Below are 26,150 nucleotides of genomic sequence, written 5' to 3'. Positions count from 1 at the left end.
CAGTCGGTATAGAAAAGCATGATAAAGGTTGGAAAAAATGGATAAAAATGTTGAAAGAACCTCCAGTTCCTTATTAGGCGAAGATACAATATTTATTCCTTGTCTCCTGGGATAAATCTCTTCTGCCTATTGTCCTCCCAGTTCTCAGTGCTGATGCTTAATTTTCAAAACTTCTATATTACCAAGGGACCTACGACATCAGCCAAAGAAATACTCAGCAAGTACAAAATCTGTTCCAGGGAGCTGCTTTTGTGCAGAGGGAAAATTTTGTTCCTACAGGTTTTTAAGTGGGTACGAGGCAAGGAGCTATCTGATCCGGGCAAAGCCATTACAATTTAGATCTCTATCTATAGAACATTTTTTTTTTTCCTTAAAAAAAATTGGAAAATACAAGAAGTTTGGATTTTTTTCCCGATTCTTTTTTTGGAGAGGGAAATTGCATCGTAAGCTTTCGGAGAAACCCAACATGTCAACTACCTTTCCGGGACTAGTCCACGATGCCGAGGTATTATTACTTTTTTTTTTTTTTTTTGAGCGCGCGTGTGTGTGGCGGCGGCGGCGGTGGCTGCGGTGGTGGCAGCTTTCCCTGTCTCTAATCTATATTGGACCGTTACGTTTAATTATAATCTGGCTTTCGGGAGAAGTTAAGGAAGGAAAGGGGAGAAAGTTCGTTATGACATCTGTCGCCAGGAAGGGCAACTCTCTGCCATGTTAAGAAACATTTGCCATAATGAGGGGGAAAACATAATCCTAATAATAAAGAAAGGAAGGAGGGGGTGAGGAGAAAGAGATAAAGATGGAAAAAAAGATACTCAGAAAGGCAAAGTAAAGAGATTGATGGGGGGCGGTAGGTGGACAAGGGGGGTGGGGAACAACGCACCCCTTTGGAATGGGCTTATTCTAGGAAAGTGAAGCAGAAAGAGGGGAGTCGGATTCCTTGCCCCAAATGGTTAAGGAAATGAACAAGTTGAACGATTTGCACAGACTGGATTTTGTAAATATATGGATAATGATTTTGAGCAGCTCTGGCGGAACAGCTCAGCAAGGACAGCCGCGGAATTCCGGTGTTGGGATAAGGTTGCAGTGGCGAGGCGCCCGCCAGCGTTCTGTGCGTGTGGACTCGGGTTCTGCTCCCCGGCGCCCGGGAGTCAGGCATAAACCTGGCTCTCAGCGCCCAGCTCCCTGTGCAAGTTAAGCAGGGGCTGTGTGTGTGTGTGTGTGTGTGTGTGCGCGCGCGCGTGTGTGTGTGTGTGTGTGTGTGTGTGGTGTGTCACCCGCACCTATATAGGGTGGGGGATTTTTTTTCCGCCCTCTCGACTGTGAGGACGAGGCCGCCCACCCCCAGTTCGCCTGCTCGCAAAGGCTCCTTGGCAAAGGCGCTGAGCCGGGGCTGAGGCTCGGCCCCAGCCCTGCGTGCTCGCTCCCCTTGTAGAGCCAGAGAAAGCTCCTGGCTCCGGGAGAGCGGTGCCTCGGTTGCAAAATGACAAACCTCAAGTTTTTCTGCTCTCCCTTTTCCCCCTCTTCCTTCCAGATACGTCACGACGGATCAAACAGCTACCGTTTGATGCAGCTTGGCTGTCTGGAGTCCGTAGCCAATTCCACTGTCGCCTATTCCTCCTCCTCTCCTTTAACTTACTCCACCACCGGCACCGAGTTCGCGTCCCCCTACTTCTCCACTAACCACCAATACACCCCGCTCCACCACCAGTCCTTCCATTACGAGTTTCAGCACAGCCACCCGGCCGTCACCCCCGACGCCTACTCTCTGAACTCGCTCCACCACTCGCAACAGTACTACCAGCAGATCCACCACGGGGAGCCCACCGACTTTATTAACCTGCACAATGCGCGGGCGCTCAAGTCGTCCTGCCTGGACGAGCAGAGGCGGGAGCTGGGCTGCCTCGATGCCTACCGCCGCCACGACCTGTCCCTCATGAGCCATGGCTCTCAGTATGGAATGCACCCAGATCAAAGACTCCTGCCAGGGCCCAGCCTGGGGCTGGCCGCCGCGGGAGCGGACGACTTGCAGGTAAATAAGCATGCAGCGAATTTGTCTGCGCCCTCCCCTCTTTTCCCTCCCCCTCCCGAACCATTAAAGCTCTAACTGTAAGCCGCCTCTCCTCTCTCCTCTATACTCTCTCCTCTCCTCTCTCCTCTCCTCTCCTCTTCCCTCCTCTCCTCTCTTCTCCTCTCTCTGTCTCTCTGTCTCTCTCTCTCTCTCTCTCTCTCTCACACACACACACACACACCACTTATTATGGAAAGTTATCAAAACAATTAGAGGAGGCGTGCGCCAGTCTGTCACTTTCATTGGATCAAGGCATTTCACCTGGACGCCCGGGAGTCTGGCTAGCTGCGGGGCCCCCACTTTCAGTCGGTCTGCACAGAAATCGGTTGTGAATCCTCATTTCTGTCCCTGAGGGGATGGGGCGGAGGAGATCGGGGAGGCTGGGTTGAGCCGACTGGACTCCGAGTAAGACTCGATAAGATGATGACCAATCGCACCTTCAGTCTCTGCGTTTTGCTGGGTCTACCCGCCGGCGTCTTAGGTGTCTGTCCCAGACAGAGCTTGTGGAAACTTACTAAGACTGGGGAGGGGGGTGCTGGTTTGTACTGCGACTTTGTTGGGCTCTGGCAAAAGTTTCCCCGAATATTAATATTGCTGTGGATAGTAAAGAATTGCAAATGAAAGTCTCAAAATTCACACCAATCAAAGAATCTGCACAATGCACTTCACCAGGCTGTGGAGTTGAACCCAAGTCTGTCTAAGGAGACCCAATCCCACCACTCAATTGGGTAATTCACAAGTTTATTTTTCTCACCGGGTTATTAACTTCTACACAAGATGTAACTTCTTAAAAAGAAGGAAATTAAGAAATAAATGAGGGGAGGGAAAGAAATAAGAAGGAAGGAAGAAATGAGAAAAAGAAAGGAGGGATGAGAGAGAGAGCAAAAAGAGAGGAAGGAAGGGAGGGAGGGAGGGAGGAATCTAGATACTGTGGAGGCCATCAATCAGATGATCTCTCTCTTACATTTTTCTTAATGTATTTTTGCACATTTTTTGCCAACAATAGAATTTATAATTTTTCAGACATACTGCCACAACCACATTGCAAACAAATAAACCCACAAATATCCCAAAAAAGAACTGAAAAGACATGAATTTGTAGCTTCTTCTGGCTGAAAGGACAGCTGTAACTAAGTGCCTACTTTTTCAGTCCGCACAAAGCTGGCTACCCTCTCCACAGTTCCATAACGAAAGGGGAGATACTCCAAGAGCACAAGTTGGAGACGTAAGAGATCCCTTTTTGCGCACGGAAAATCTTTGCCTCTCATTTACCTCCAAGCAAGGGATCATTTTAAAATTAAAGTGAAAGCCCTTACAGTCCCAACAAAGAGCCGTGGGCACAAGATCGGCACACAAGAAAAAAGATTTGGCTCCATAAACCTTGACTTTCTACATTTATATTCACAAAATTATTTTATACGCTCAGAACATTTTTACATTTTTCACAAGGATCCCCTTATGTCTCAAGGGGGGAAAAATCTGCCATTCAATGCTTAGCTCAACTAAAACCTATTTACTCCTTTTAATAGCCGCGTCTGCTGCTGATTTTTTTGTATCTGTACAAATTTTTTTTCTGTGCTAGGCACAAAGCCGGGCATTTTTCAAAAGAGGGGATTAGAACATTTGCAAGCACCAAACAAAGGGCGAATCCCGTGCAAAAGAACACCGTAGTTTATCCAATTTTCGACTTAGTGCCATTCAACTGGTCATTTATGCAATGTCATCCGACCAAACAACATGTTTTACTTATGAGGGGGAAAAGTTTGTTAAGTGTAGAGACCAAGATTCGTTTCTTCTGAGAAAATAAACATCTTAACAGTGCGCCAGAGAACGGGAGGGAGAGTGGTTCGCTCCCTTGGAGAGCTTCGAGGCTCTTTACCTTCTACATTTCAGATATTTTAAGACCTTTTCTTCAGTTTATGTCTTTTTTATATTTATAGTCTTTTTTTTAGTTTTTTAGTTTATTGGTCATACTGAGGGAATATTCATACTGAGAGAAACACTCCAACATCCTAGAAGAAGTTGAAGAGTATGATATGTGATGTATTTATGTATCTATGTCTATAGACATATCTACATATGTACATATCATTGTGTATGTGTGTATATATATATGCTATATATGTGTGTGTGTATATATATATTATATATATATATATGAAACAAGTTGTAAATCTGGTAAGTTATTTTCTTGCACTCCTCTTGGACTTAGTTGGCAGAATGAAAAAGAAAGAGAAAAAAAGTAATAGCTACTTTTAAAAAGAAAAATAGGGAGGGGATGTGTGGGAGAAACCCGTCTCTCTCCTTTTATTTCTTCCTTTTTAAAACATTCATCAGCATATGCCTCATTTCAAATGCAACAAATGTAAATATACTTTTCCCTGCACAGAATTTTAAGTGAAAGTCCAATGGTTTGCAGGGCGGTCTAAGTCTGCCTAACAGATGCAAACAGTCTTGTGGCTTCAGTTCCATCTTTGAGTCCCCTAAAAAGATTTGCTATGGCCAACAAAGGAAACTGTCACACCTTTTCCCATCACCGCTTTAATTTATGCTCAGTCTCCAAGTTTTTTTTTTATATTGATTTGATAATCACTTTAAGGCAGAACATTTAAAATAAGAAAGAGCTCGTGAGTAGGTTGAAAAGGGGGGTCTTACAGGCCTGCCTCAATATGGTGAAAATGGGGAAGCAAAAGGGAGCCAGGGCTGTAAAGGTTGTTTTGTAAAGTGGGTTTTTATTATGCACCGACTCTCTCCGCATTTACTTAACTCTTCACGGGCTGTTGGGTAGGTTAACACCCTTCAAGGCCTCTTTCATGTCCAATACCTCGTTTGTTTGTAAAGGAAAATGAGCCTTTAACACATTTCAACTCAGGGGGAAAAGACAGAGAGAGAAATTTTATTTTTCTTTATCAAAAATCAGCAAACCCTTTCCTTCTTCCCAGCTCAAATGATCCCTCAATCCATTAGGAGCCTGAAGATCTACAGTGAGTGAAGCTGAAGGTGTTTCCTCTCTAAGGCATATTTTGGGTAGGATACTACTACTTCTGTGGTAAAGCAGAACCAACATCAGATATCTTGAAGGCTGCACTTGAAATGGCTCCTCTGAGCTCCCCAGAAACCCACAGTGTCAGACTTGACACTTTTAGTGTAATTTGCTCCACGCAGAAAGTGCCGTGGAAACTGTCTGTATATATGCTATCTACCTTGATGGGGACTCAAAGGGCTTATCATTCCCTTATGCCAAGATGAAAGGCACTCAGGTACTTTGAAGTGTAATATTGTATGGTGCTGCAAAATACATACCTTAAGATTTATACAACTTTTAGATTGTGGTTTTTCTGGCACTTTTTTTCCCCTTAAAATCATGTGCGCTGCCAAACTTGTTCCATCTCAGTGGTTGCTTTTAAATGTCTACTACAGGGATATGGGGTTCAGGAATGGGGCAGATTGAAAGACTTAACTCATGTGGTCATACCTATTAGTACCTGTTTGAGTGCTTTTGTTTATTTTTCTTTTATTAAGGGCTCCGTGGAAGCCCAGTGTGGACTTGTTCTCAATGGTCAAGGTGGAGTGATAAGAAGAGGTAAGTGACATGTTAAAATGAAACATTCTTCTCTCATGTGATACTTTGAAGATCTGGTGGTGTTTTTAAGCATTGGATCCCTTGTCTGATGATTAAGAAAACAATTACTCTTGGTCGATTACTTTGGTCCCACATAGGCATACTCCCCTCCTTCACTGAGGCTTGAACCCAGACTGTGCCCCAAAGAGCTATGATAGAAGAGATTTGCTATTCTCCATGGAACAGTGACACAATCAAAGTTAGAGGGGGAGAAAAAGAAAAAAAGAAGAAAGAAAGAAAAGAAAGGGGAAAAAATCCTTGTCACACCTCCTTTCCCCATCACCACATCCTCAAGCAGAATTTCTGATCTCTTTTAGTCCTGAATGTGCCAGCCACAGCCTGGGTGATTGAGGTGATGGTGTTAGCTTGAGGCTTTGAAGGATTCTATGAAAGGCTAGATTCATTGAGGCTTCAGGGAAGGCTAATGAAACACCAATATTGTAGCTGCCCTTATTTTTCTAAGTGTCCAGAACATTTCTTTCTTTAAGGGAGGTGGGAGGAGGAGGTGGTGTTAACTGTACCGGATAAAGCTTTCTTGTTCCCATCTGTTGAGGAAAACATCTGAATCCAGAGTTACCCATGGAATTGGAAGGTGGGGGGAAGGCAAGAGTCGAGAGCTGTTGATTTTGGCTCAGACACTGAAGGGGGCTGCATCTCAGATGTTCCATTTTGACAAAAGGTTTTGAACTATGACATTTTAAGGGCCTCAAGGCGGTGCAGATTTTGCTGGCTTCCCCACTTAACTGTACCCAGAGCCTCTGAAGCTTATTTTCCCAGCAAAGCTGAGTAACCCGAGGAGCACACAGGCAAGGGGACCAGCTGTTATCCCAACTTCATACGAATTAATAAGATGTGGCCTATTCACCAGGACTAATTCCAGCTCCAGGGCCGCAGTTGTCTTTAGTAACAGAACTACTAAAGACTGAGTCACTTCTGATGGCACCAAATAAATGTCCTTCTATCCCTGTTCATCCTCTTCAAAGTTTATTGAAAGATTCCAGTGCTTTTCCAAAGAAAGCACTGGATTCTTTCATGTTTAAAGTGCAGGTTTTACAACCCAGTGTCCAATGTGAAATTCCATTTAAATTGAGGAGGAACAAAAACAAAGACTGCTTTTCTTTTGGAACTTGAGGATTGTCATAGTGGATACTTAGAACTTCCACTAAATGTAAAATAGCTATTAGACTCCGTTGTTTTACTCCAGGGAGATTTGAAACTATTTTTCAAAAAACTGCTAGTGTTGTTCCATAAGGATTTTTTTTTTTAAATGAGTAATAGTAAGCTTGTCAGGCTAATATTCAGCCATGTTAAAGTGAGATGAAATAGGCCCAAGACTAGTAAAAATTGAAATAAAATTCACATGCTATTGGAGGGAGGGATTAATATGCATGGTGAAAGAAGGGTCAGGTGAGATGTGTGGATCTGGGTCTGTGGCGGCGATCACGCTAAAGGTGAGGCTAAGCACTCAGGGCGCACGGAGATGTCGGTGGTGCTGAAGGACAGCGCCACTAATTAGCGCCCGAAGCCGGCTCCTCCCAGAGCCCGACTGGCGCTACTGCGGTCGACGCGTTCAGTTGCGCAGTTAGTCCAAGATCACCTTCTCAAATGCTTGGAAATCGCATCAGACCTTACAATAGCTGGCAGAGGGTAGGAATTATTTGAGACCGAGGGCGGGAGCTGGCAGGGAGGTGGCTGTGTAATCAGTTGAAGTTTTTTGGAGGGAGATTTAGGGGACACACGCGCAGCATTCCCCCGAGAAAGGCCTACGATCCTGGATAACTACAAAATGGGAACTGTGGTCCTGTCCTATTAGAGCCACAGAAATGGTCTTCCTTGGGTGATGTTTTATTGCTCTTACAGAATTTCGTGCCACCTCGTTTCACCTGAAAATCAGCATGGAGCCTGTGATTTTAAACCAAACATTGATCTTTTAGGAAAACAGCATAGCTCCAAAGAGAAAGGGGTGGTAGCTTGGGGCATCTATCTGTATTGTTTGACAAAATCCCAGGCCTCACCCTCCCACCCCCACTCCCTGCAAAGGAATTCAGAATTTAGCTGCTGAATTTATTGCATTTCCACATGTCTTAGAGAAAGGCCAATTAACTCGGTTGAGCTCTGGAGACCAAGTGTGTGTCTGTTACTCTGAAACAATCAATGTTCATGACAATTTACAAATGGAGAGCAAGGAAGTCTTGCTTAAAAGGTTTTGTACATCCTGTTGGAACCTGCCCAGCCCCTCATCTCAGGACTCCCCGTTTTTTAAGAAAAGCTGAGGAAGGCCCTTCTCTCTCTTGTCATGGTAGTGCACCAGAATCTTAATCTAAATAGCTCGAGTCACCTTTGTTCATCAAAAACCAGGAGAGTATCAAGTTAAGCACTCTGCCATACTGCCATATTGTGTAACGGTTTTGTTTAGGTAGGAATGTCTGTTTCTCTTCTAATCCATGTTTACAGGTAACTCTCCACAGGAAACATGATTTCTTGAAAACCACAACTTTTTGCCAATTTTCCCTCCCTTGCTATGTTCTCTGATAAACTTGCATTTCTAATGATTTCTATGATTTATTGTGGGAGGAACAAAACAGATTTCACTTCCAAAGTCTCCTGAGTATTCTTCTAGAAGAAAGATCCCTAAGTGCCTCCTATGAGTTCACCAGGGAGAGGCTGTCCTGGTTTGCAGGGTGTGTGTGTATGTGGGGGGGCACTCAGTTCTTTAAATTTAGCCATCTCTATTTGCAAAGAACAAAATACCATTTCTCTGACTCACTCCGGTAAGTGGCAGTTACATTGTCTTTGCCTATAATGAAGGCCAAGGAGCCAAAGGAAGCGTGGAAGAGGGGCAGCGGCAAGGTAATTACCACCTAGATAAAATATTTGCCACCGCCTCTGAGATGCAGCTCCTGCACGCTCACTCTCACTTAATGGTGTGCGTGATTTTGCCCGCAGCTCAGCCACTCCAACCATCAGAACCAATAATCTTTACTTTACCCTGTGCTCTCGTATCGATAGCTTCTCTAGCCTCCGGCTTCGGCTTTGATATGTTAATATTTCTGAGTAGCAAATTCTGCAGAGATCATATTAATGTTGTACGTACAGAGTGGAGCTTTGCCTTCGTTGAATATTCAGATACTGGGTTTCAAAAGGCATCTCTTGAAGAAATGAGGCTTCTATTTACAGGAGTCGTCTGTGTTTTTAATCATTAAAAAAAGAAAGGAAAACCCACTCTTCTTTTCCCCATGAATCTTCTGAGGCTCCCTCATGGCCCCCTCCCCTTTGTCAGGCACCGGTCCCTTTCATTTCTCGCTCTGAGAATTTAATAGTAGGAGAACAATGTTGATGATGATGACGACGATGATGATGTTGCTAAGAATGAATGGATCCAGGTTAGAAAGTCAGGGGTAGGGGTTCGATTGGGTAGGGAGCTGTGGCCTGCAGATGCAGATGGAGATGAGATGAGAAGACCCAGCTTTCCCATATTTGGGTGGGAAGTGACATTTTGGCCCTGGTCTTTTTTGAGAAATCGGAATGGCAACTCAAAAAAAAGGAAGAAAGAAAAAAATGAAAAAAGTGAAGAGGGGAAGCGCCCTTGTTTTGCTTTGTGATCACTCTGCCTTGCAGCCCCAGGCTAATTTCAGAAGCTTAAATACCGCCATAGCCTCTGGGCCACGCGGAGAGGGAGCGGACCCGGCTATGGGCAGGCAGGAGCACTTTCCGGATTGCCCGTGGCTACACAAAATACAAACTACTTTGAATCAAACATTTTGGGGGAATTAATATGATCTGAACTCTGCACGTTTTAAGGGAGCTGGAGTTTGTCAGATCGCTTAGAGGTGACTGGCACGCCAAGGAAGAGGCATTTACGCTGCGGTACAAGCATTGTCAGATCTGATTTAATTTTTTTTAAAAATGCTTCTGTGAAACGGAGTTTAGCAGCACTTGCCCAGTCTGCCAATAAGAGGGTGGGTGGACCTGACCGCTCTCCCCTTCTACAGTTCCCACGGCTGGCTGCCCACAAGCTGCTTGGGCAGGAAGATGAGCTGCTTCTGCTCTTTCAGTTTTGCTGGGGCCCTGAGTTTTGGAACTCGAGTGAGGAAGAGCCTCTGGCTCTTTCAGCGACTTCCAGGAGGAGTACAATTGGAGTGGGATGGGAAGCCTTCCTCTTCTTCTTTTGTCAGGGCCCCCAGAATCTCTCTTTACTAGAATTGCCCAAAATCATCTGTATAGCTCATCCATTTTGAAAATAGAACCAGAAACACACCTCTCCTGCCTCGTTAGTCCCCAAATACAGATGTTGCAGATTCGGAATTCAATCTCCTTTATATGAAGACGAAAATTAATATACCAAAGGATCTATAGGCATGGTTTTGGGGGGGGGGAAATTCGTGGGGGAGGGGAGCTCCTTTCCATAACCCACTGCCATCTCTCCATTTTCTTTATCGCTGTGAAAATCACCAAAACCAAAGCAATCCCTGCATTGAGAAATTGGGATTAATACATACACACACACAATTACACACCCACCGCCACATTAAACCAGTGTCTCTCTGTGCAAGACCTCCCTTTCTTTTGTTCTGCTTGGAATCTGCACAGGGAGGAGCGTGTCCAAACCTCGTAATCCATTTATACCTGGAAGGATACATTCTCCCCCTCAAACAGCGCAGTAAGCCGCTGATGCATCTTTTGAGGCCTATTTGATTGCAGTTAAACCGCTATCCCTTTGCTGTTTGATTACAATGAGTATCTGCTGCGAAGGAGTGGGGAGAAGCTGGGAGGGGATTACCCGAGGGATTTGGGATTGAGCAGGGCGAGGGGCTAGAGAGGAAGCAGCGGAGAATGATCCTACCCAACCCAGTTTACAGGCGCACCTCACAGAAATGCACCCGCAGAACAAACAGGGACAGGAAACTCCTATAATCGCTTACACATTTTTAATGTGTCAGAAAAAACGAGCGATCACTGGAGATGAAGAAGGGGAGAAAAAAATCCCTGCCGTTTGTATTTCTTTCATTTGAATTGTAAACATCTGTTTGGCTGTAAGGCGAACAGAACATTTATTTTGCTCTCAAGATTTGGTCTAATTATGTCAACACCGAAGCGACGGGGAGTGGGGCGGCGCTGCGGCTTTGGAGAGGCTGCGCGCTTCAGCCCCGCGCCCGGAAGCCAGCCAGGAAGTATTGATCGCACCTGGAGAGCGCGCAGGGCCTCTAGCCATCACCAGCTCTGTTCTTTGAGAGGAAGGCACCCAGAGGGGGCGCGTGGCTTACTGGCAGCTTTAGGGGCGCCAGGAGAGCCACAGCTCCTTGGAGACGGTCGCGGCTGTTTCCTCTGCCCTAATTGCCTGTGTAAGAAAAGGAAAAGTGCACTCAGGCGTGGGCGCTTGTCTTTCTATCCCGTAGCCTCGCAAAAGGTGGGTGGGGATCTTGTTGCGCTCCAAAGCTCGCGCCCCTGAGCGGTGTTCGTTGCTCAACACGATGGTGGAGTTGGGTGGGCTTTATTCAGGATGCTGAGCACGTGTGCGTCCCTTTCCCGTTGCACCTCCCATGAGCTGGGGAATTAAATTGAGCAGACGTGAGCATCCCCATTTTTCAGATGAACAGACCAGGGCCCAGAGTTATTCATCAGAGGTCCCATGGGTCACTAGTTGGCCAACCTCTTACTTGCAGCCCAGTCTTTTCCCCACTCCCTAGGCTGTGCCTGCCAACACAGGGCCAGATATCTCCAGCCACTCCAGGAAGGGCACAGCCCGACTCCGTTTTTCTTTGGCCTCATGGAATCTAACAAGGTCTGGCAGCTGAAGGATCTGCTTCTGTGTGTTTTGTGCCCAGTTTTGTCCCCTGCACAGTTTCTCTGCCTGACTTTTCCCTGTAGCTATGACAGAGTTATCCGTTTTATGATAGTCACGTTCTAGACAAATGACCTTAAGTAGATAGGCCCTGACTTCTTATGCTGTTTCTATCGCTACAGATCTGAGTTTGAGCATCACTGGAAATAGGAAGCCCCATGTCCAAATTTCAATTTTGAAAATAGTGCCCTCCATAGGAGTATTACTTCTGTGCACTATGATGGAAAAGAGATGTACTTGAGAAAAGCTCTGCATGAGTAGCCTGGTTCTGGTGCCAGAGGCATCTCTAAATGGAGTGCTGAATCTAAATTACATTATGTAATTTCAATAAGAGCCCACCTGCAACACAGGTACTATGAAGAACTGGTAACCCTGGGGATGAATACTGCAAATGCCTTGGCATGGATGACTCTCATGGCTTTCCTTTGAAATCTCGTCATTGCTATCTCTAGTCTGGGTCCCCTCCTTGGACCTTCACTCTAAACACAAAAATCTGGTTATGTTGACTTATTAATCTTTCTTCCTCCCCCCAAAATAAACCACTGGGAAGAAAGATATCAGGTTCCCCAAGCTGCTGTAAACTCTACAAGTTGCCAAATCTTTAGCCAGGACGAGAGAGTTCCCCAAGCTGCAGCAATGCCAACTATCAAAGCAACAGAAATTCCCTTTAAAGATGCTGTGACATAAAAAATAAAAGACTCTAGAGTTGATGGCTAATCCTGAATACAAAATAAATCTTCCAGGCAGTTTGTGTGTGCATAAAGTATACTCTTAATATGCAGCCAGTGTAACTTACCCAATAAATGCTTATTTGAGCGAAAGCCAGAAGCCTAACCTGGATGCAGGAAAGACCCAGAGCCCAGGGTGGTAGCACTTGGCTAGATAGTAGATCGAATGACTTCCCTGGAAGCAGCTAGCTTTCACCACACAGGGTTCACTTTGCCAAAAGGGGGCAATTTTTCAGTTGGAGAAAATCTGATTTGACTCTTTTTTTTAACAAAGATCTTTTATAATCTTCTGTATCTCCCTAAATTAGGTTTCTGACCCACTATAGATTAGTGAATATAGGAAAGGTCTAAAGCTGTGTCCTTCTTGTCCCTTGACTTACTGGGAAAGTAGCACATGCACAAACATTCTTCTCTCGTAATTTACTTGAGACCCATTAGGTGAGACTGCTTGTGTCCTCAGTTGCGTATTAGCTATTTTACCAGAGAGGAGGGTTTATGTAAGAATGTAAATTTGCTTATGATTCCATAACAATGGATGGAAGCCCATTTTCAGAAGACAGCTCTGTGAATTTTGAATATAGATATTATGATTCTTTAATATGTTTTACTTCAGATGACCCCACAGTGACCAAAGTCCTAAAGTTACCAGGCTCCTGATTCTGATAATAGGATGCTAAAAGCCAGCTTCACTGATAGCCTGTTCATCGTAATTTTTGAGAAGTCACTTACGAGTTTTTTGTAAAATACATTTTGCATCTATAGGTATAAAGGGAGAGCATCAATGAACGGGGATAATGGTAGTTCCAGGCCTCCAAATCTGGGAAAACTATGATGATGAGGAGGAGTGGGGGGAGGATCAGCTTTAAAATTCTCTGTGACAATGTTAAGTGGGGAAGTGCAGGTGAATTCGTGTTTGGGGCTCCCGAGACAGGCATTTGCATGGTTTTCCACTATGTTGACCACAAGTTTAATGCCAGGAAAAGGATTTCAAATTGACAGATGAAATTGTGGACCTCTCAGATTTCAGACTGAGGGTCAGTTTCCTGGCACCAGCACTAACATTGGGAATGTGGCCAAGCATGCAGGACTCATCTTCCAGTCTGGAGAGGGCTGGTTACTCTAAGGTTCTCAGTATCCTCTCTTCTTTTTTGGGGGGTCATTCAGGGTGATCGCCAGCCTTAGAATGCTTAAGGAGAAAGAGTTGCAGCACTTTCAGGGGAAACTTGGATGACTCTAAGACAGCCTGGAAGAATTCCAGGTAGTACAGGGTAGAAACACTTTAAGAGAGGGGTAAAACTAACCTGTTCTTTCCACCCAGGTCCAGGACCCCTTCACCTTTTTAAACATCCTCCCAGGTTCCTTAACCACTGTGCTCAGAGAACATACCCAAATCTGAATGCCAGAGACTCCAGCAACACAATATTCTCCCTGAGCAGCTTAGTAAAGGAGGGGAGGAGCTTTGTGGGAGGCAAGTGGTGAGCCGTAGACTAGGGCTTCTCAAACTTTAATGTGCCCATGAACAACCTGGGGATCTTGTTAAAATGCAGATTCTGATTCAGAAGGTCTGGAGTTAGGCCTGGGATTCCACATGTCTATCAAGCTCTCAGGAGATGCCAATGCCGCCAGTTGAGAACCACCCTTTGAGAAAAAGGATTTTGGGCAACATTCTCCTGCTTGTTTTTCTTCTTCCAGCTACTTTTCTCTCATAGAACTTGACCTTTTGTAGAGATGAGTCTTAAGATCTCCCATAGTTGAAGAAATCAAATGCATGCTTAGGAAAGCAAGCCTTGAATTGGAACTTGCCAGTGAACCTCATTAGCTCTGCCCTCCGATGGCTCAGTACATGAAGAGGCAGCCTGGAATGCCAGGGCTATGTAGCCACCATGTTGGTAGTATGGACACTGGCTCAGGATTTTTGCAGTATGAGAAGACTGGGCAGCAGGAAACTCTCAGGGATTATCATCTTGGGTTCTCAAGTCTCCTTCCGGTGCCTGAGGTTAGGGAATGCACTCTTCTGTCTTGGAGGAGAGTAAAGCTCTAGGGGCTTTCTGGAGCTCGGAGACCAAAGGCAAGATTGCTTTGGTGATTTTGCTATTACCAGTTACCTTGCTTTGTTCCCTAATAGTAATAACGAAAACAACAACCAAAACAATAATATTATTGGCCACTAACACTTAACGTGGCTCTTATTATGTTCTCCTCTTGTGCTGTATTTGATTGTGTGTGCCAGTCCTGAGGGCTGACATGTGGTAGAGAGATGTGACCTACCATCTACCCACATGGGTTGAAAGTTTATGACAATGGGCAGATTATTTTTGGTGGTGCCTGAGAAGTGAGTGATTCCAGTCCCTATAGTTCGGTAGGTGGAGGAGGGAAAAGAGATGGCAGTTTTCAAGCAATTTGGAAAAGAGATTCTAAAACTTTGGTCTGTATAATAAATCATGGATAAAATATAGCCATCCATTGTGTCTATTGCACAGACATGAACACACATATACAGAGCCATGGAAAAATAATACAGACCCTCTGCAGGGTCAACTGGCAGAGTTTGGGGTTTTCAATTAATTGAAGTGTTTTTTTGTGTGTATAATGTCAAAATTAGCATTGATGGGCCAGCCAGCACTACGTAGGATAATTTTTGCTTAAATTAAAAAACTGTACCCCATAAACATGTTCTATATGATATTTGAAAGATGAAACTTTTATTGTTATCAGAAAGGACATCTTCAGAGCAGCTTTCTGAGATGATCCCGATGATGTATATATGAGAACAATTGTTGTTGTGTATTCCCAAATCCCAAGTGTTGCCTTGATGTTAACTGTCTTTCATGCAATTATCTTCTCTCACTGTCACTAATATGTAATATACTTCCCCTCCCCCCACAAGGTGGCACCTGTGTGGTGAACCCCACAGACTTGTTTTGCTCTGTCCCTGGCCGTTTGTCCCTTCTCAGTTCAACTTCCAAATACAAGGTGACGATTGCTGAGGTGAAGAGACGCCTCTCACCACCAGAATGCCTCAATGCTTCACTCTTGGGAGGAATTTTGAGAAGGTAAGATAACTGTTTTCTGGCACATTGTGTCTTCTAACTGTACTGACACAGTACTCCTCAACCCTCAGCCCTTCGGCCTTCTGTCTCACGTTGAATTGGTGGTCAAATCTTCTCATCATTTCCCTCAGAATATGAACTTTCAAAACTTAGTTTTTATTTTGTTTTTGGACAGAGCAAAATCCAAGAATGGGGGTCGCTGCCTGAGAGAGAAACTGGATAGGCTTGGCCTGAATTTGCCAGCAGGAAGACGGAAAGCAGCCAACGTTACCCTCCTCACTTCCTTAGTTGAAGGTATGATTTTTCAGCTCAGCAAAGTAATGGTACAAAGTTAGCAATTCTTTGGAACTCAGGCTTGTTAGAATATGCTTTTTATTTTTGACTATAGTATTAAGTAGGACAGTTAACAAATTGGGTGAATTTCCCAATTAATCATGATAAAGATGACTACATTAGACAGTATAAGGCTCAGATAATTCATAAAATGTCATTTAATATGCTAATCTTGACAATAATATGGAAGATAATGCAAGGTTTAAGTACTTCAACTAGTATTTCCTAAATAACAGTAACCAAAAAGCTGGCTGGGTTTTGTCATTTTTATTAGTGTTTATTTTAGGGTTCAGATAAATCTAGCTTAACTTATTATTCAGTGCACCCTGATCTATAGGATAATTAATCACACTTTATATAGGGATCACAGGAGTCTAGGCATGATACCAAGCCTGAGAGCATATTGGGTTAATCCTAGTAGGCATCTCTTAAAGTACAGTGGCATTCCATGGCTTTCTAGGTGCATTAGCTGAGTCCCAGAATGTTAAGGTTAATCAGTGGTATCGAGAAAGAAGGTAAAAATATCTTCCCAGAAGTTATTTTTTTCCCAACTCCCTCTTTCCCTTTTGTTTCTTCTGTAAGGACTAAACTACATAATCTTATTCAAACTTCTTTTAAGAAGAGGTATTATCGGAGACTTATTTTTGACTTTATGGGAGAGTTTTCAAATGCCAGATTAGAGTTCTCCCATAACCCAGAATGCTATTATTTTAATTCTCACCTGAACTCACCTGAACACACCTGTGACACTTTTCTTGCACTGGTTACTCTCTTATCTACAAGGCACTATGGGAAGTGAAGAGTAAGGGAAACACAAACGCAAACATCTTGACTTTATCCAGATTATCAATTCATACCTTTTACTGTACCACTTTCTGAAGTAGTATGTTCTAGACATTAGTCTGGGCAAAATTGCTTTGGTGATTTTGCTATTAATAATTATCTTTGCTTTGTTCCCTAATTATAATAGTGATAACAACAGTAATATTACTGACCACCCACATTTAATAAGTTAGTTACTGTTACTACATTTTATGTCTTATGATGTGTTTGCTTGTCTATGCTGATACTAAGAACTGACAGACGCCAGAGGAAGTTGATGTGTCATCCACTCATATGGGTTGGAGGTACTGGGGAAGGACATGGTAGAAAAAATGACACATGGGTTGATTCTAAAGGGAGACAGATTCCTGCTCAATTTAAGGAAGAAGATAATTATAGCTGTTTAACAATAGAACAAAACACTTATTCAGAATATAATGAGGTGGATTCAAGAATCATATGGGTATGGGCGCCTGGGTGGCTCAGCCATTAAGCATCTGCCTTTGGCTCAGGTCATGATCCCAGGGTCCTGGGATTGAGCCCCACATCAGGCACCCTGTTCAGTGGGAAGTCTGCTTCTCCCTCTCCCACTCCTCCTGCTTGTGTTCCCTCTCTCGTTGTCTCTCTCTCCTCTCTCTCTCTCTGTCAAATAAATAAATCTTTAAAAACAAACAAAAAAAGAATCATATGGGTAGTAAGAGTTGACTAGCTCTTAAACCCAACTCTGTAGGAGAATCAGCTCTGGAGGTTTATTAAAAAATACCTGGGACCCTTCCCTAAACCAAATGAAACTCAGTCTCTATGGTATGGTATGGTATGACCCAGGCATCTACACTTCTTTTTCAACATCCCCAGTGAATCTAATGTATATGAAGTTTAAGGATCATTGGTCTAAATGTTTCTTGAGATCCTTTCCCTTCCTAGGATGCACTGACTGAATTCTTGCGAGATTTGTAACTGGTGTGAAAATTAAAGGCCCTAAGAAAGACCATTTTCTGGGGTGTCCATGAATATCCTGGCTAATAGAAGCTGATGAGCCATACATGAAAGGGTATATTCACAAACCTTCTTACTGATTTTTATGGAGGCCAAGCACTAAATTATTCTGAGTGGGAATTCTCAATCTGTGGTAAAAGAGGAGGTGAAAGTTAAATATGTGAACCCCTAGGGTGATCTTCATGGTACCACAGAAATGTCTAACTGTGTTCTCTGTTCTTCTGTCTTGTGTTCATGGAGGAGTCACAATTAGCCTTGGCGGACGAAACCCAAGATTTAATTCTTTCCAGATACTTTAATTGGATCCTTTTGAAATCCCCCAAATCTTCATGATATAAAGAAATACATATTTTTTTGTTTAATTCCAGACTGTGATGGAACCGAGGAAAAGAACTTTAGAGGCAAAGGACCTCTTGCATCCCTTAACTCCCCATATGTTATAACCCACAAATACACATGCACACTTTCTCTCTATCTCTCTCTCACACACACACACTTAAAAGTTTTATTACAGTGTGTTATATTCTCTGATTTCTATTATGGTCCATATTTTTGTGTTCTTTCTAATGCTGATGATAAACCTACTGAATTTATTTCAAGACTCGCCCTGAGTCATGACACACAGTTTTAAAAACTACAAGTTGTCTGAAGACACGGAGAGAACCTAATACTCGAAGAACAGGGACATTCCATCTAAATTAAAATAGGCTTTATTTTATCCCTGGCTGACAGGAAGAGCAGTTTTAGAGTTGAGGAATCTCCTGTATATTTTTATTCCCACATTTTGGTTGGCGTGATGATGACAGCCGATGACCTTCTCCAGCCACCAAGATGCCATTTTCTTTCTGCATTAGGTTCACAGTCATTGGAATCGTGTAGATGATGCTGGATGGATATGAAATAACAGTGACTCAATTTGGATTTATCAAGCCCCTGGAAGATTGACATAGTTAATGCTTCTCTTCAGTACTTTTGGAAACTTGATCTTTTTTGAACTAACATGGGTCTGATTTAGTTCTTTTGGATTTGTTTTGCTTGTGTAGTTTTAAGTGGTAAATTAAAACTTTCCTATATTTACCAGTTGGTGTCCCTAAGACTTTGAGTTGAGCTTGTCTTTGAGTGATACTTTTCCTCTCTTTCTATCAAACATATTTTGTAAGAGTCAGCAACATTTCAGGTCGATTTTTTCAGAAATTCCAAAACTAGATTCCTAGTCATCAAAAAATGGTCCATCAGCTTTCTTATAAATCTGTGGTCTTATGGGAAGGGATAGTATTTTACTTACCATTTGTATTGATATCTCCTTTTTACCTCCTAGATTTTCTGCAATAACCCACATATATATTTGAATACCCATACCTAGTAATTTAGCTTCTCTTAAACGGCTTTTTTTAAAGTTTGTCTTTTAATTTGTTAGTTAAGTTACAGTATAATATTAAGTTCAGATGTGCAATATAGTGATTCAACAAATTCATACGTCACCTGGTGCTCATCATAGTAAGTGCCCTCCTTCATCCCCATCGTCTACTTACCCCATCTCTCCCCTGACCCCTGTAACCCTTGGTTTGTTCTCTATAGTTAAGAATCTGTTTCTTGGTTTGTCCCGCTCTCTCTTTTTTTCCTCCCCCTTGCTCATTTGTTTTTTTTCCTGAATTCCGCATATGAGTAAAATGATACGGTATTTGTCTGTCTCTGACTGACTTATTAACCCTAGATTCCTCCATGTCATTGCAAATGGCAAAATTTCATTCTTGTCTTTGACTGAATAATACTCCATTATATATACCACTGCTTCTTTATCCATTGATCAATGGATGGACACTTGGACTGTTTCCCTATCTTGGCTATTGTAAATAAGGCTGCTATAAACATGGGGGTGCATGTATCCCTTTGAATTAGTGTAAATACCCAGCAGTGTGATTGCTGGATGGTAGGGCAGTTCTATTTTTAATTTTTTAAGGATCCTCCATACTGTTTTCCACAGTGGTTCCACCAGTTTGCATTCCCACCAACAGTGTACCAGTGCTCGTTTCTTCTACGTTCTCTCCAACACCTGTTGTTTCTTGTGTTGTTGATTTTAGCCATTCTGAAAGATGTGAGGTGATATCTTACCATGGTTTTGATTTGTATTTCCCTGATGGTAAGTGATGATGGACATATTTTCATGTGTCTGTTAGTCGTCTGGATGTCTTCTTTGGAAAAATGTCTATTCAGGTCCTCTGCCCATTTTTAAATTGGATTATTTGTCTTTTGGAGTTCGAGTTTTATAAGTTCTTTATATCTTTTGGGCACTAACAATTTATCAGATATATCATTTGCAAATATCTTTTCCCATTCTGTAGGTTGCCTTTTAGTTTTGTTGATTATTTCTTTTGCTGTATAACTTTTTATTTTGATATATCTTAAATGTCTCTTAAGGCCCTTGATTAAGACTCTTATAGTTATTTCTCAAACATCCTGATGGTCCAATATATTATTAGCATTAAATCACACATCCCACCCCATCCCCACTTTGCTACAGGACTTGAGCATAAGTGAGATAATATCTAACTGGCTTTATTTCTCATACACCAGACTTAGAAATAAAGTTCATGAAAGTCAGCTTTCCATGATGTTACCGTACTTGTCAGGCCTTTTCTGGGGAAGATTTGAATACAGCCTTGCCATTGTTTCTATTTTGATAGAAATTTTTTTTAAAAAAGGGTAGTTCATGGAAACTCTGGTAGGCATTACATGCAGAAATGATATAACCTTTGTAAAGATCCAATTGGTGAGGAGCAGGGTGCATTTTATAATGGATATTGAAATTAGCAAATAAAAACACCCAAACATTGGTTTTTCAAGAACTACCCCCTCACTGACATAAATAACATTAGTTTCATTATGATAGTCCAAATTTCCATGCTTGCCTTGGGCTTTTCCATCATTCTGTTTTTAATTGTTTTATAATAAATTTCCTGTGTTTCTTTTAAATGGAGTCACTCAATTGATAGGACCACCCTAACATTGTTCTCAAATCAACATATTGAAGTAATTATTTGGGGATTATTTTAGGAATTTAAGGGAGAGGACTATTTAATGCAAATTTATACTTAAATCACAACATTTGTTACAAATATATTGTACCTAGTGACCACCAGGTGAAGAACTTAAAACTGACTTCTTTTCACCTCATAAAGTTGTTTGAAAAGTGAACATTCTGGTAAGGCAGTTATTTGGGGGGGGGGTGCATGTAACAGACATATCTGAGCTAGAATATGATATGAATATTTGAACCAGAATCCTCAGAATGTAGTAGTAGATCATTTCCCCTTTTTATCCATCTTCACCAAATGGGTTTTAGATATATAACTAATGGTTGGAACATCTTCTTCCCCACTTTATCATAAACTTGATGTTCTTTTTGTTTCCCCTTGTTTTAGTTATATTCCTGTGACTTCTCTTTTGTCTCTTTCTGGTTATCTATGACATCAGAGAGATGCTACTCTCCAGAAAATGTGGTGGATTAGAGCTGTTTAACCCAATGCATGTATCTTCCTGAGGAGATCTTGGGGTAATCCCCACCTCTTGTATAGTGGTAATAATTCTATCTTTGGAAAACATTCAAAGAATATGGCCAATATTATTGTTCTGATTCTAATACTCTTATTATATATTTATTATTTATGAATCAGCAGTTTCTGTTAGCTGCCTCCTCTGTATTTTATTCCAGAATAATCTTTGTGGAGTTGGTGGTTGTTAAAATAAACATGAGGAGTCAATGATGTAGTTATTCATACCCATTGCTTCCCCCTCACTTGACATTTTCCAGGATGGCCAAAGCTGCAGAGTGTTGCTGGAGGGAGGTTTTGTGCACCGGAGTGGGGTGTTTTCCTGGGACAGTTCCGTTGAATTTGGAAAAGCTCATGTAACATTCTCAGGCAACACCAGGAGTTCTGAAAGCACCATCTAAGTCCCTAAACATAAATACCTTGACTTGTAGTTTGTTGTGACAGGGGGTCAAATCCTGTGTGTGTGTGTGTGTGTGTGTGTGTGTGTGTGTGTGTCTGTGTGTGTCCATGTGTGTGTGTGTATTTCAAAACCATGGGGCAGAGAAGGATGTGAATATATACCAGCAACAGGAAAGGGATCATTTACAAATATTGTAAATAATCTCCATTCAGGATTCAAAGGATTTTGAGTTTAAATCCTTCTTTGTTGATGTTTCATTCTTTAGTTTCAAAAAATGTAACCTTCCAGACCCTGCCCTGCACGTCTTCACATGAACTAGTTGTCCCGCATAGCTAGATGTATTTTCCCTTGGGCAAGTACGCCTCCCGAGCCCCCAATAAAGTCACTGTTGAAATTTTGTCAGACTTTGAGGTGGTTACTTAACCTGACTCAGCTTTATTTTCTTAGTTTATAAATAAAGATAATAATATCTATAATGGTTAGGATAATGTTGGTTATTATAACAGTTAATTCCCAAATTATCAGTGGCTTACCGTGATAGAAGCCGATTTCTAGTCATAGTCTGATGTGAGTGTACCTCACCAAGGGCCTTTTCTCACAGTTTCAGTCAAGGACCCAGAGTCCTTCCCTCTGTAACTATTCCCTTCTCTAGGTCCTCGGAACCCCATTCATTAAGCTCACAAGAAAGAGAGACATGGTGGCAGAAGTACACAGCTTCTTACCCACTTGGCTGAGTCCTGCATGCCCTTGCCCACTTTGGTCCTTTTCACTTCTCAGTCTTGCAGGCTGTGCTGCTCACTTAAAAACACACCACTGTGTTACTTCCCTCATGATTTTATTTTCTTCTTTCCATTATTCTCTCTTTCAACATATATGCCTTGACTAAGTGCTTTTCGAACACTCGGTTTCTTCTTTATTTCCATGATTTAGATTTATCAAAATTCATAGACATTTTAATAAAAGTATAGAGTGTAGTTCTTCCTACTGACGTCCATATCCTGCTGAATAGCAATGGCAGTTTTAGAATTGTTTGTGTTTTAATTTACAACAAATATTTGAGTTTAGAATGATATCTCTCTAAGAATGGAGTCAAAGAATAATTTTACTTTTGAATTAATATAATTTTAAGTAGATAATTTATTCAGATATTAGAAGAAAATTTAAAAGTTACAAAAGAGCATACAGTAAAATATTTGTTTTTCACTCTATTCCCTAGTTGGCCAGTTCCCCTCCTGGCAGAAAACAAATGTTCTGTTAAACAAACGGTTTCTCTATTTCCTTCCAAGGATGTGTGTGTATGTGTGTGTGTGCATGGGATTTTTTCATTTTTTAAAGAAATTATAGTATTCTGTATACACTATTCTACTGTTGGGTTCTTTTTTTCACACCTTATAATAATGTTTTTTCTCAGGGCTTACAAGTTGTCCATTCCTTTAAACACTCATGATATTCCTTATTTGAGTGTTTCATAATTTATTTAACCAGTTCCCTACAGAATATTATACAAATGTGTTCAATCTTCAGCTATCACAAATCGTGCTACAATGAGTAACCTCACACTTACATAAATAATTCTGCAGATAGGCAACTTTCGGATCTTTGCTAATCTAATGGGTTAAAAAAAAAAAAGGCTACCTTGGTTATGAAGGAGGTTGAGTTGAGTATTCCTAGAAGAATTTAAAGAGCTTCGCTGCCTATTCATTTGTTTTGTCCTTATGGGATATTTTAAAATATTTTCTTATTGATTGGTAAGTGCTCATTATGTAACAGGAAGCTGGCTGTGTGTCTCTGATCTGCATTGCAAGGACTCCCAACCACTAGCTTTGGTTTGTCTGTTTGTCGTTACGAGTTTTCTGTTGGTTTGTTTATTTGTTTAGGTCTGTGTCTTACAGAATTTTTGATATGAGTATAATCATATGTCTCATATATTTTATACCATAGTTTTTAGTTTTACTTGTAATATTTTAAAAGACTTTTTTATCCCCAGACTGTAAAAGAATTCTGTCATGTTCTAATTACTTTGTGGTTCTACCTTTTATGTTTAAATTGTTGATCCATCTGGACCTTGTTGTTAGATGCATGGTATAGATCCAGTTTTATTTGCTTATTTCCAGATGGCCACCCAGTTGTCCCAACACCTTTTCTTGAAAACCTATCTTTTCCCTACTAGTAAAAGAAAAGCAAGCTTCATTTCACACTATATCTCTCCATACACATACACTTTTTCAGCAGACTGATTTCGTTTCCTTAACAGTGCTGTCTGTTTCTCCTTCTACCATTACATTTCAGTTTTTTGTTTCTATTTTTTAAAACATTTATTTATTTATTTAAAGTGGGCTCCATGCCCAGTGTGGGGATTGAACTCATGACCCTGAGATCAAAATTTGAATGCTGAGCCAGCTAGGTGCCTCTCCTTTCTTTTTTTTAATTTTGTTTTGTTTTTAGAATTTATACTATGTCAGCCAAGTAAGGCAGAACCCTTTATACAAAAGCCCTGATAGACAGAGGTCTTTATAGTTTAAAATTGACTTTATAGTGACTGCTTTCCTTTTGTATAAGCCACAGAATTCTTGTATTTTATGATGGTGTACAATTAATCCCTACATAACCCTTTCCCTTCATCTTGGGACAGTAGCTCTTAATGTTGGCCTGAGATTACTTCAGGAGCTTCAAAACAGGCAAATACCCCGAGACTGATATGGAGTGACACCCGGACATTAAAAACAAAAACACAAACCCCAGGTTATGGGAGCAGCAAGTGTTGCAAAGTATAGGTACAGTCTATTTTATAAAATGGTTCCACTGATAGAAGGATATACTCTATTTTTGTGGATCTTCTAGAATGAACTGTATGTTCTTTCTACCAATTCTTTGTTCTAGTTTTTCACCATTTTCATTAGAAGCCTTCACAAGACTATTGTTGTAATTAACCAATAAGATATTTCAAAGCTTTTTCACATGACAGATGTTTACTGAGTACCTATTTTGAATCGGGGCTGTGCTAAGTATATGGCATGCGATGGGGAATAAAACTATTGCTTTGAAAAACAAAGCATTGTTTAAACAAAATCATCATTAAACTAGGGAATTACTGAATTATAAGACAATTACTTATATCATAGGTTGTATTATATGTAGTGATATAGAGTACATTCCTTTCCGAATAGTTTGGGAAACCTATAATATATTAATTTTGTCCTTCAGCTCTAGGGTTTACTATGGCTTGGTATTACAGTTTATTTAATAGAGTATCTTATCCAGGTTTAAAAATATTCTCAAATTTGTTTTGTTTTTTTTTTAAGATTTTGTTTTTAAGTAATCTCTACCCAGTGTGGAGCTCGAACTCACAATCTTGAAATCAAGAGTCACATGCTCTACCGACTGAGGAAGTCAGGTGTCTCTCAGATTTGCTTTCTAATAGGTACTTCTTAGAATAATCCCACAGATAGATTTCAGTGCTAGTTTCCCATACATAGAAATAAAATTGAAATCATAGACATGTGACTAGAGGTTAACACATATGAATCATTGCTTTTATCTAATAACATTGGGTATTGCAATACTAAATTAAACAAATTGTTGTTAAGGCAATACTGTTACAGTGGCAGTTGACAAGAATCATCTGGTAATCACAATATAGAGGTATCCTTTAGTGCAAATTAGTGTACTAGATATTGATTTTTCATTATCTGAAGTACATTTTTCCCTAAAATACAACAATTCTAAAGGAAGGGAAAAATCCTTAGCGACATAAAAGGTTGACAAGCTGGTTATTTATTTCTATTTAAAAATACATTTAAGGGAGCCTGGGTGGCTCAGTGTGTTAAAGCCTCTGCCTTTGGCTCAGGTGATGATTTCAGGGTTCTGGGATTGAGCCCCACCTTGGGCTCTCTGCTCAGAGGGGAGCCTGCCTCCCGCCCCCCCCACCACCTGCCTCTCTGCCTACTTGTGATCTCTGTCAAATGAATAAATAAAATCTTTAAAAATAAATAAATAAATAAATAAATAAATAAAAGTACATTTAGATCTTGTAAAATAATGTAGGAGCCCAGAAACTCAGTAAAACAGGTGATCCAGAAAACATTTTCCCATTAACTTTCCACTTCTAGGCTGCATCAGTGAAGTTCATTTAAACTTTTCTTAATATTTTTCCCTAGTTGTTCACTTTTTGCTTTTGAGTGAAAAATGAGTGCCCTGACATCAGGGAGCAAATTCTTTTTTATGCTCATATCATATTCTGTAATTTTACTTCTGTTAACTTTTTGAGAGAGTTACTCAGTGTGTCACCTACTGCTGATGTTAGCATTGAAAAAAATGAATACTTCTTAGGGGTTTCTATTTTTTTTTTTTTTGGAAAGGGAAATAAGGACTACTTATCTTATAGACCCTAAAGACTTGCACTTAACATACTCTTATACAAACAATAACCCTAACCCCAAACATCCAACCTACATCTAAAATATCCTTGAAATAATACCATATAAGGTGGTCATCCGTGCTGGAGTCAGTGTATTGCCCGGTCGTGTGAAAAAGGGTGGAAGGTCCTGGTTGGTCAAGTGGCACGGTGCATTAAGATTTCAAAATGACTTAAACCTGTTTTGCAAACAAAAACTAGGGCATCCTACCTCATCTTACAAGGCTATGAGGTGACATGGCAGTATTTGCCATACGGAAAAAGAAGGAAAAATGTTCTCGGCCCTTCCTGAATCAATCTTCTACCACAGGTTACTATACCTGC

At 41.3% G+C, this 26,150-nt stretch overlaps 1 protein-coding gene across 2 annotated transcripts in view; it reads left to right on the top strand.

The window, feature by feature from the left end:
* The first annotated feature begins 302 nt into the window (after window positions 1-302).
* The window catches only part of TFAP2D (transcription factor AP-2 delta), a 56,480-nt gene continuing 30,632 nt past the window's right edge, over window positions 303-26,150 (top strand). Inside the window, exons 1-5 of one of the 2 annotated variants that reach the window (XM_032864561.1) lie at window positions 303-505; window positions 1,532-2,029; window positions 5,591-5,651; window positions 15,148-15,313; window positions 15,486-15,604. In XM_032864561.1, coding sequence (XP_032720452.1) covers window positions 467-505; window positions 1,532-2,029; window positions 5,591-5,651; window positions 15,148-15,313; window positions 15,486-15,604 — 883 coding nt within the window. In that variant the 5' untranslated portion in view covers window positions 303-466. Of the gene's footprint in view, window positions 506-1,480; window positions 2,030-5,590; window positions 5,652-15,147; window positions 15,314-15,485; window positions 15,605-26,150 lie in introns of those variants that run through there. The other variant, XM_032864560.1, reaches the window with a different exon arrangement.

The sequence above is a fragment of the Lontra canadensis genome, unplaced genomic scaffold (genome assembly GCF_010015895.1).
Source record: "Lontra canadensis isolate GAN:19392208 unplaced genomic scaffold, GSC_riverotter_1.0 scaffold27, whole genome shotgun sequence".
NCBI lineage: Eukaryota > Metazoa > Chordata > Mammalia > Carnivora > Mustelidae > Lontra > Lontra canadensis.
The sequence above is the reverse complement of the archived record's forward strand: the minus strand, read 5'-3'. Positions and strand labels throughout refer to the sequence as shown.